Source organism: Ochotona princeps, chromosome 11 (genome assembly GCF_030435755.1).
Source record: "Ochotona princeps isolate mOchPri1 chromosome 11, mOchPri1.hap1, whole genome shotgun sequence".
In the NCBI taxonomy this organism is placed as follows: Eukaryota; Metazoa; Chordata; class Mammalia; order Lagomorpha; family Ochotonidae; genus Ochotona; species Ochotona princeps.
The window spans coordinates 5,679,711-5,691,827 of NC_080842.1; the positions used below are offsets into that span (position 1 = coordinate 5,679,711).

Genomic DNA, 12,117 nt, shown 5'->3' on the forward strand with positions numbered 1-12,117 from the left:
AGACATTTTAATTTTCCTGGAAATTACCTCTCAGAAAGGCTTCCTGGGATAGAAAGTTATATTTAAAAACCACTTCCCTGGGCCCGGCATGATGGCGTAGTGGTTAAGGTCCTAGCCTTGCACACGCCGGGATCCCATATGGGTGCCAGTTCTAATTCCGGCGGCCCCGCTTCCCATCCAGCTCCCTGCCTGTGGCCTGGGAACAGTCAAGGACGGCCCAAAGCTTTTGGGACCCTGCACCCACTTGGGAGACCCAGAAGAGGCTCCTGGCTCCGGATTGGCTCAGCTCCAGCCGTTGCGGCTGCTTGGGGAGTGAATCATTGGATGGATGATCTTCCTCTCTGTCTCTCCTCCTCTCTGTATATCTGCCTTTGCAATAAAAAAATAAAAAAATAATAAAATCTTTAAAAACCACTTCCCATTAATAAAATGTTATTTATTAAAGTTGTATACCTAATTGGAATTTTATGACATGAAAATAAGGATTTAGGTTAAGAAACATCAACAAAACAATAGAAAAGTGCTATAATTTCTGTTTGTGGTAAACTAGAGAAGTTTTATTTCAGCATTACTACTTATTCTATTTTTGATAATGTGTAACTTATCAAACTGAATCCTAACTGCCTGATGGGCTGTGTGTTAGATTACTAGAAGAGGAGTTAGTCTCAAAGTTGTAGCTGGGTGATTACACCCCTCATGATATCACAGTGAGTAGAAAAAGCACAGGTACCTATTGAGAAGAAGTGGAACAACCATGATTCATGATTAGTCAGTTAAAAGATGCTATATGAACTGATACTGTGGCCCAGTGAGCTAAGTTGCCACCAGTAAGGCTAGCATCTCATATTCAAGTGCCAGTTTTGCCCTGGATGCTCTACTTCAATCCAGTTTACTGTTAATGACCCTCAATCGCATCAGTCTGTGGCCATTTAACTATCTAATGCAGCTTAAAGACATGACCTGACTAAAAGATGGCTTATGAAAAATCACTGATGAGAGAAAATTAGCAAATGGATCTTAGAATGCATATGGAAATGCAGGGGACAGAATATAGCCAAAACAATCTTGATCAACAAGAACAAGAGTTGTGGATGCATGGTGTGTCACAGGAAGCTATTCGTTGAAGGAGTCAAGGTCAAAATGTCAGAAATGTAATATGACATTTTCAACCAAGAATGCTTGTACTTAAACCTTACTAGGTCCTTCCACAAGTGCTTCTTTGTAAGCATTTCACCATTTTCTTCACACAGTTTTGCCAAATAACTGTTTAGAGAAGATCCATTGAATAGATTTTTTATATATCACACATATCTTTAGAATAGAAGAATGCAATATGTCCATTATCTTTATATATTCAATTTTGGAGAAGAAAAATTCCACAAGACCCCTACTAAAATTCCAACAATATTGTTTGCAGCATTAGGAAAAACAATCTTAAAATTTATATGAAATCCCAGAAGACCCAGAATAGCCAAAGCAATCATGACCAACAAAAACAAAGCTGGAGACTTCACAATACCTAACTTGAAAGCATACTACAATGTTTATTTAAAAAATAAAAGAAGCGGCTGGCAGCAGGACAAGTTGGGGTGGATTCCGATCTTGGGGCTGGGGGCGGTCTGAAGAGGCATGTTACTAAGTGGGCAAACTGGGCTAACGGAGACGCTATGATGGACTATGTTGATCAGTGGAATCTCCAACAACCACATTGTGCTTGGAATGGTGAGAGTGGCAGCAATTCAGAACTGTTGAATTATTAGAACCACTTGGGCAAGACCTGCGGAGCATGCCCCACATCTGGGGTAGGTGGGAGTCTGGGCGGGGCTTCTTCCTTAAAATCTTCTTTTACATCAGATATATTAAGGAAACAATACAGAACTAGTTGTTTTGCACATCTTCCTGTAGTGCTTGAACCGTTTTACCCTAACTATGTCAAGATTGTCAAAATAATAAATTAAAAAATTCATAAAAAAAAGCAATGGATAGTGTACCATGAGGCATCACACCTACCTTCAAGGCATGCGTGCCACAATGCTCATTAAAAAGCAAACAAACAAACAAAAACAGAATGGAGGGTGTGCCGTGCTGAGGAGGGTGAAGGTACTGCTTAGGATCTCTGCATCCTACCACAGAGTGCTGGTTCTATTCTTGGCCACTCTGCTTCTGCCCCAGCTCTCTATTAATGTGCCTGGGAAGCAGTAGAGGATGTCTTCAGTACTTGAGTGCATTCCATCTGTGTGAATGTCTTAACTTTAGCATGGCCCTGCCCTGGCCACTATAGACACTTTGGATGGAAGATATGCCTTTCTATCTCACTCTACCTTTCAAAAATATTTTATTAAAATGATTGAATAGAACAGTATTGTGCTGTTTTATTTTGTGCTGGCATAAGGGCCGACATACAGATAAATGGAACAGAACAGAGAGCCCAGAAATGAATCCATACGTAGTGATCCAGCTGATGTTTGACAAAAGTGCAAAGAATATGCATGGAGCAAAGGACAGTCTTTGGTGTAGGCAACACTAGAAGTATATATATGTGGAAGAATAAAACTAGATTGCCTACTTTTCACCATAGCCCAAAAGTAACTCAAAGTGAATTAAAAGTCTAAATATAAGACCTGAATCCATGAAATTGGTAGAAGAAAATACAGGAGAAACACTCCAAGGCATTGGTATAGGTAATGTTCTTTTATGAAAGACCCCAAAAGAACACATATCAAGAACAAAACCAGGCAGATTGGATTATATCACACTCAGCAGCCCCTGTTCAGCAAAGAAAACCATCAACAGAGTGAAGATACTCACAGCATGAAAAGATACTTGCAAGCTACTCACCTGACAAAGGATTAACATGCAGAATCTATCAGCAAATCAAAAACGCAGCAACAATACAACCCATCCTATTAAGAAATGAGTAAGTGGCCTAAAGGGCCTGAACAGACTGTTCTCACAGGAAGAAATGCAAATGGCTAATAAATACCTCAGAGGTTGTTCTGTGTCACTAGCCATCAAGGGAATGCCAGTCAGAACTCCTTACCAAAAAAAAAAAAAAAGACAGAAAGTGACAAATAACAGCAAGGATATGGAGAAGGGAACTCAGGCACACTGTCGTGGGAAGGTAAATCAGTACAGCCATTGTAGCAGTCAATACTATACCTGCCACATGACCCATGAATCCCACTACAATTTGACATCATAATTCAGACACATGCCTGTCTCACCATGTTATTGCAGCACTTTCACAATGGCCAAGATACAGTAACAACCCAGGTTTCCATCATCATATGAAAGGATGAAGAAGATGTAATATATACATAAAACAATCCACCACATTCCAGCCATAAAAAGAAGAAAATCCTACAGTTACAGCAAAATGGATGGTACAAGAGGGCATCAGTTTCTATGAAGGAAGCAGAGACAGAAAAAGAAATACTGCCCGCCTCCCTATTGTGTGGGAGCTAAATAAGCAAATCAATCAATAAAAATCCTTAAAGTGAACCCAGAATGGAAGCCATCAAGGAAGTTGGCATTAAAAATATATATAGGCGAAGCTAGGTGTGGGTCAATAAATGTAGCAAATTCATCAGACTATTATTAGATGTTAGTAATTAGGGAAATCAGGTGTGGAGTCTAAAGAACTCATTAGATGTTGGTAAAGAGAGGAGCTCGGTGTGGCGTATAAAGAACTCTGTACTCTTTCACAATATTTGTCTTGCAAGCTGCAAACTATCCTGAAATAAACTGTGATGGGGATGATCCCCTTGAGACTCACCAAAAACAATGTGAATTTTAGGAACTCTTACTTATTGCTGGTGTTAACGAAAGTGGTGCAGGCATGTTGGAAGAAAGTGTGGCAGCTTTCTATAAAATACCCTTTCACTGAACAACCACTCTCTTGAGTACATTCCTGCATTTGCCTGTTCATAGCGACCTCATCATAATTGCCAGCACTTGTAAGCAGCCAGAGTGTTACTCAGTAGGTGAATAGGCCCAGAGCTTGCCGTACATTTGACAATAGCAAACTTCTCAGTGCTAAAAGGAGATGAGCTATCAAGTCAAGCAACACATGGAGGGATCCCAGAGGCATGTTACTACGTGGACGAACCCAGTCAATAAAAAGTGCATATTGTGTGATCCCACTCTAGAACATTCTGGGAAAGGCATAATTACAGAGAGCGTGAAATCATCAGTGGCTTCTGGGGGTTAGGACAAAAGAGGGCTGAACAGGTGGAACACAAAGGACAAGGCCTGACCTGTGAATACTAAATGAAACCACACCATGAGCATAAGTAAAACCATAATGCTGAGTAATAAGATATAGCCAGAAGAACAAGCAAGAATCATCAAAGGGAGTCATGCCTCTCACAGCGAGAAGCAATGGTGTCTTTAAAAAGTGTCTTCCTTTTAGAGGCAGAGAGTAGGAGAAAGACAGAGTGTTCCCATTCACTGTCTCGTTCTCAAAATGCCCACAACATTTAAGCATTGGCCATGCTGAGGCCAAGAGCCTAGAATTCACTCCAGGTGTTCCAACCACTTGAACCATTACCTTTCACTGGCCTCCTGGGCTGCAGGATTGGCTTCACTCAGCCTGTACTCCAGACCTTACCTCCAGTAAAATGTGTGCCACCAGGCTCTAGCTTATGTTTTTAGAGCTGTAATATCCCTCTGGAATAGTAATAGTATCAACTCAAAGGATTATTGTATAAGAACTAAATGAGAAAATCTGTGGCATGTAGTTTCTGTAGGCCTCGGTACAGGAGAAAACCAAGTAGTGCCCAGCAGCTACTTATTCATTATTAAAATTTTTTCAACTGCAATACATTAATATAGAAGAAGTCAAAAAGAAAAGAAAAGCTTAAGCAGTCAGTGATGCTAGGTGCCTGAACAGTTAGCCAAGGAAAGTACCAGAAATCCTTCGTTGAACTTAGGACAAAGAAGTAGTTAGCAAGCGTGACCAGAACACTCACAGTGCTGTCTTCACCATTTTGCCGTAGAACTCCATGTACATGATATTACTATTAGGAAACACCTGAGCTATTCCCTAAAAACAACTATGTACATGTTTTCTTCCTTTTCTGCATGCCATTTGATCTCTCTCCAAAAGGTTCCATATCTTACTTTGAAAGAAATGAAACCCTTGTCGTGTGCTGATAGTACTGTGACTTACGGGAAAGCTGCTGATAGAATCCAGGACCCTGCCGCCTAGAGAGGACATTTTGGATTTTGTGATACCTAAGCATCTTCCTCTTGGTAAATAAGGAAGATGCCAAAAGAGCTTCACGCAAGATACCGTCCTGTGCTCCTCTCTCTACAGGGTAAATTTCTGTGGCCATCTCTAAAAGGGCATAAAAGAGGTTGGTACAAAGTTCTACTTGACATCAAGACCCCAATTCTACACATGATGGCCCCTAATAAGACTGGGAGTGGTCATTCATCCCACATTTTCCAAGCACAAGACACTGGGATTGGGACTAAAGAATAATATAGTTGAGTTACAAGTTTTATCTTCATGCTCCACAACCTTAGGCTATGTTGTTGAAACTATACAGAATGTTCTTTGAGGTCTGGCATGTCTTTGCCACCTCTTCCCCTCCCTACTCAGCAGCAGTCATTAAACAACTGTCTGAATGCAGCATCTTCCTTTTGTAGCATACTTGGCCCTAGTCAAAACACCCCCTGGGTGAGAGCCCCAATAGGGCTCGGGTGCAGTTGTGGATGGCAAACAACTGGTTCACCTCTCCTTTTCCAAAGTGGAGCAAATGCGTCTCCTCATACATCACACATGAAAGGAAAAGAGAAAATGTGTTTGGGTTGCTTGTCTCCCTGCTTGTTTTCACCATGAGTTTCTTGTTGTTTACTCAACCTTTGCTTCAGAGAAAATCTGTGGGGGCTGGAATTCAACCTCGGGACAAAGTTCTGCACTGTTGTTTAGACACTGTTCAACCAACTGCAACCAAAGCACACAATTCTGAAGCTCCCTAAGCCTGGGGCTTGGATCCATTTGGAGAAGTTGCCTGCTTAGTGGCAGTCTCAGCCCCGATTCTGGAAGAAAACTATGGAGCCCCAAAGAGAGGACATGAAGACAGCGCTGCCATGGTCCTTGGGGAAGTACCACATTTCTGAAGAATGTGGATTTCTCCTTCCAAACCCACTGGTAAGGGGAGAGGCGTGGCCCGTGTCATAGAAAATTTTTGAGATGCCATTTGGTTTGTGTGTTTGCCGTTAATTGCATGTGTTTATTAATATCAAGATATTAACTTAAGAAAGACAAAGAAACGACTTACAGTGTAACTGTGAATAAAAGAGAAAGGAAAGCAACAGCAGAAGAGCATTCATAAGGAGTGTTTGTTCAAGTTTCTTCAACAAATTGTCAGGCAGACCAGAAAAGGATAAGAAAATCTGTAGAGGTCAAGAAAATAGATGCTGGACTTTGATATACTGCACAGGAAAGCAGAACCTCAGAAAAACAGAGTCCTTTCCAGGTATATTCTACCACATGGTATAGCATGGAGTTTCTACATCACAGAGCCAATCCTTGGCACTGAACACATGTTGGGAACGCAAACCCCTATCTCCACTTGCTGCTATGAGAAGAAAGGAGTGTGAAGGAGTAGTAGCAAATGCCGTTAGCGCTGGTCAAGGAGATGAGGCTGTCTTGGGAGTTCCCAAGAGACTTTGAGAACCACAGTGTCCACCTTTAGGTTTTATTGAGCTCAACCTGTAACACTCTGCTGCTTCTTCACCTAGTGCTTAGCAACACTGTTGTTCTCAGTAGATGTGGACTGAGGCCTAGAATATGAAAACCAAAAGAGGGGCCCGGCGGCGTGGCCTAGCGGCTAAAGTCCTCGCCTTGAACGCGCCCCGGGATCCCATATGGGTGCCGGTTCTAATCCCGGCAGCTCCGCTTGCCATCCAGCTCCCTGCTTGTGACCTGGGAAAGCAGTCGAGGATGGCCCAAAGCTTTGGGACCCTGCACCCACGTGCGAGACCCGGAAGAGGTTCCTGGTCCCGGCATCGGATTGGCACACACTGGCCCGTTGCGGCTCACTTGGGGAGTAAAACATCGGATGGAAGATCTTCCTTTCTGTCTCTCCTCCTCTCTGTATATCCGGCTTTCCAATAATAATAAAATCTTTAAAAAAAAAAAAAAGAAAAGAAAACCAAAGGAAAATGTACAGACCATCTGATTTTTCACATTTTCACTTTTTTTGTTGTTGTTTTTGTTTTTAAACTGGGCTGGATAAAGTCCAGATGAAGTGACTTGCTCAAAGTCATGTTAACCTTAAAAGCAGAACTAACAGCGAGAACACTGGACAGCTTCAGCAACATCATAAATGCGATCACCAAGAGAACAGTTAAAAATTTTTTGCAAAAAAGGGGATCCAAAATTGAAGTATTTATAGAAATTGTTTTAAGATTGATAGATTTTATTGGGAAGGTAGATTTATAGAAGTGAGAAAGAGAGACAGAAAGAGCGATTTTCTATCCAATGGTTCACTCCCCAAATGACCATGATGTCCAGAGTTGAGCTGATCTGAAGCCAGGAGCAATGAGATTCTTCAGTCTCATACATGGGTGCAGGGTCCCAAAGCTTTAGGCCATTCTCCACCGCTATCCCAGGCCATTAACAGGGAATTGGATGTGAAGCGCAGTGCCCAGGACATAAACTGGCACCTATATGGGATGCCAGTACATGGAGGTAGAGGATTCGCCAATTGAGCTATTTCACTGGACCCTGTAGAAACTTCTTAGACTAATGTTTGCCCTCCTCTAATTTCATTGGCAGTGTAACTATGATTAAAGAATAACCTGGATTTCAACAATGTTTCATTGAATACTCACTCTGACAGTTGCTTACTCTTGAGTGTTACTGGAGGAATAAAAGTGAAGATAAGGGACCTGGCACAATAGCCTAGTGGCTAAACTCCTTGCCTTACATGCAGCGAGATCCCATATGGGTGCCATTTTATGTCCCAGTTGCCCCATTTTTCATCCAGCACCCTGCTTGTGGCCTGGGAAAGCAGTAGAGGACTGCACAAAGCCTTTGGACCCTGCACCCGCATGGGAGACCTGGAAGAAGCTCCAGGTTCAAGCCTTCAGACTGGCTCAGCTCCGGCTATTGCGGACAGTTAGGGAGTAAACCAGCAGATGGAAGATGTTCCCCTCTGTCTCTCCTTCTCTCTGTAAATCTGACTTGTCGATAAAAATAAGTAAATTATTTATTTTAAAAAAAGAAAGAAATGAAGGTAAGAACTATTCACTATTCTCAAAACTTTGTCATAGAGAGACCAAACAACAGCTCAGCAAGTGACTTGCGTGTTGGAAGTTATGACACGGCGTGTGGGACAGAGGAGTGCTGTGGTGCAGACAATGCAGCCCTGTTCTCTGAGCAGCAGAACTTTACATGCTCAGCTAGGAAAGTCCTGGGCAAACTAGAGTGAGTCAGAGATTAATTTGTATTTTCTAGCTCTTGTGACCTTCGTACATTCCAAGCATTGATTCATCCACAGCTTTTGTGGAAGGTCTGGTGCCACTCCTGCTGGGTTGCCGTGGAACATGAATGTGAAAGGACTTCAATAAATCCAGTGTAAACTCCTACTCTTGGCCCTCAACCTAGTCCTTATTAAAATCTGCCTTTGGGGTTGGTTTAGTGGGTTAAGTGACTGCCTGTACCACTGGCAAATCACAGATTTGTTTTCATTTCCAACCCAGCTCCCCGCTAATGAGACTGGGAAAACAGTGGATAATGGTCCAAGGGTTTGGAACCCTAAGTCCATATGTGAAACCCAGAGGAAATTCCAAGTTCCTGACTTTGGACTGGCATAGCCACAGATGTTGTGGTCACTTGAGGGGAGCAAACCAGTGGATGGAGGATATCTCTCTCTAAGTCTGTGAATGCAGTTGTTTGGTCAGTTTCACCCTCAGCCCCATATCCTGTGCAGACGTACAGGTGCCTCAGGCTAACCCAATCCAGTCTTCCACAAACTCAGATCGCATTTATGATGTTGCCTTTAGGCACACCAGTGGGAACTGCAGCCCAGTCAGGGTAACCCCCAATAACCCAAGCAGGTCTATCTCCAGCCTAGTTCCTGCATGTGCTGCTATGTGCATGAGACTGGTCCAGCTTATTCCTCATTCTATCTAGATGTCATATACACCCATGGGTATGATGCTTAGCTCAGCCTGACCCCCCCACAGACCAGGCCCGCACATTTGCTTCCAATCCCAACATTTACTAGTGGATACTGTCACAAAGCCCAGCCAGGCCACGTTTATTCTGGCTCATGCATGTGACAGCAGATGCAGTGGCCCAGCCTAGTCTGGCCCTCCCTGCCAATCCAGCTCACATGTTGACCTATGGGTGTTGCAACTCTGCCTAGTCCAGCCCACCTACAGTCCCAGCTCTCATGTTCACCAGTGAGAATAGTGACCCAACAAGGGAGTCCCTGAAGCTCTCTCTCCCGGCCTGGGGTCTTACACATGCTGATGAGTGCTACATCCCAGTTTGGCATGGCCCACATCGCCTCATCATTAGCTGGCATGTGCTACAGCCTGACTCTATCCAGCCTGCCCCCAGTCCCAGCTCATGCTGGCAGGTGCCATAGCCTAGTTCAGTCTGGCCAGCCCACAGTCCTGGCCCTCATGTGAACTGGCATGTGTTGTGGCCCAACCTGGCCCAGCCTGCAACCCATCCTGACTCTCACATCTGCCAGCAAGTGCTGCAGATGGGCCTAGCCCAGTACATCGCCAGACTGGACCAACACTTACGTCAACAGATACTATAACCCAGACTGACCTTGGCTGCTCCAGCCTTGGCTCTTTTTTTTTTTCTAGGATTTATTTATTTTTATTGCAAAATCAGATATACAGAGAGAAGAGACAGAGTGGAAGATCTTCCATCCGATGATTCACTCCCCCAAGCGGCTGCAATGGATGGAGCTTAGCCAATCCGAAGCCAGGAGTCAGGAGCTTCTTCCAGGTCTCTCATGCTGGTGCAGGGTCCCAAGGCTTTGAGCCATCCTCGAAGGCTTTCCAAGCCCACAAGCATGGAGCTGGATGAGAATCAGGGCTGCTGGGATTAGAACCAGCGACCATATGGAATCTTGAGCATGCAAGGCGAGGACTTTAATCACTATGATACTGCGCCTGGCCCCGGCCTTGGCTCTTGAACTCAGCAATGGGGACTGAGTTCTAACAGGGAGTTCCGCAAGTTCCCCTATCAGACCAGCTCCCAATTGCAGATCTTACGTGCACCAGTGGGTGCTCAGCCCAGTCTGACATGGCTAGCCTCCAGTTCTGACAATTCACCAGTGGTTACTGTGACCCTGCCCAAGCGGCCCACATTCATTCGAGCTTTTAGCAGTGGGTGCTACAGCCCACATTCATTCGAGTTTTGAACATTAGGTGCTACAGGGCTCGGCAGCGTGGCCTAGTGGCTAAGGTCCTCGCCTTGATCCCATGTGGCCGCTGGTTCTAATCCCGGCAGCTCCACTTCCTCTCTGTCTCTCCTCCTCTCAGTATATCTGACTTTGTAATAAAAAAATAAAATAAATCTAAAAAAAAAAAAAAACAAACATTAGGTGCTACAGCCCAGACTCACCTGGTTCACTTGCAGACCTAACTCTCAAGTGGATCAGCAAGTGCCGCCATATAAACTAACTTGTTCTGCATCTGCTCTGGCTCTCTGGAGCACCAGCAAGTGCTTGGGGCCTAGCCTAGTCTGGCATGACCCTGGATTCAGCCCACACACATGCCAAAGGGCACTAGAGCCATGTTCAACCCAGTCCACCCTGGTCCTTGTACTCAACAGTGGGAAATACAACCTAATAGGGAAGTCCCTTCAGTTACCCTACCAGGCCCACTCCATCTCAGATCGTGTACCTGGAGGTGGTTGCTCTGACCCAGCCTAACATGGCCCAACCCCACACCCAGCACTTCCTGGCTGGGCTGCAGCCTAGCCCAGTCTGGCTCACCTCCAACCCTGGCTCTCATATGAACTAATGTAGTAGACTAGTCTGGCCTAGCCCACCCCCAGGCCTAGCTCTTTTGCTCACCAGGGGGAGCTACAGCCTAGTAGGGGAGATCCCCAAGTTCCCCCAGCAAGCCTGCTCCCAGCCCAGATCTCATGGGTGCCAGCAGGTGCCAGACAAAGCCCACCCCTACTCTTGACCTTTGTGTGTGCTCTTGGGTACTGAGGCCCAGCCTGTACTTGGACCCAGTTATCAAGCACTGTAACTTGGACCATCCCAGCCTGCTCCTAATGCCAGATCCGGTGAGTGTCAGTGAGCTCTGTGGTTGTGCCTGGTTCAGCCTGTCACCACCCTCAGCTCTTGTGCAAACCAAGGAATACTACAATCCCACAAAAAGTAAGCCCACATATCCCCTTCAAAATCTGTCCCCACATTGAGAGACCTGGTTCTCTCGTGTGCCAGTTAGTATCATGGCCAAGCCTCACATGGTCCACTCCCTGCCCTGACAGTCACTAGCAGGTACTGTGGTCTAGCCCTGCCAGGCAAGCCCTCCAGCTCTAGATTTGTGTGCGCTGGTGGGCAGCTCAAGATGCCATCTAGCCCAGCCCAGGTCTCCAATGTGGGTAAGTGCATTGGTCCGACCCAGACAAGTCTTCTGGTTTCTTCCCCCTTCAAGCCACCTGGTATCAGTTCCTTTGTTTATGTGAGAATGCAGTGGCCTGGTCTATGAAACCCCCAGAAGTCTTTCCACACTTGGTGATCACTAATCCCATACATCCCCAAATCTCTTCCCCCGGGCAATGCACAGCCCCCACATCAGTCACAGGTTCTGAATTTGCTCTTCCAGCAGCAGCCTGCCAGAGGTCAGAATGCTTTGTTCTCATGAAGATATATACACTGAGCTCAGGAATGAAAGCACGACAATATTGGCTAACATTGAACAGTACCACAATGGTCAAGTTCTCTTCTTCGATGCTTCCCTTTCACAGATATGGGAAGCCCAGAAAGAAACAGCAACCTGTCTTCTTGTCAGGCTTTTTTGACCTTCTGAGCCAGACAGAAATATGTGCTATGGCTTGGCATATGGAAACCTCTTAGAAATTTCCCTCATTGAAAAACAAGAAAAGATTCTAAGCCAACAATT

At 44.9% G+C, this 12,117-nt stretch overlaps 1 protein-coding gene across 1 annotated transcript in view; it reads left to right on the forward strand.

Moving 5' to 3' along the window:
* Nucleotides 1-6,058: 6,058 nt before the first annotated feature.
* IDO2 (indoleamine 2,3-dioxygenase 2) overlaps nt 6,059-12,117 on the forward strand; it is a 65,581-nt gene continuing 59,522 nt past the window's right edge. Inside the window, exon 1 of the mRNA XM_004592750.4 lies at nt 6,059-6,157. Within this exon, the coding sequence (XP_004592807.2) occupies nt 6,059-6,157 (99 nt within the window). The remainder of the gene's footprint in view (nt 6,158-12,117) is intronic.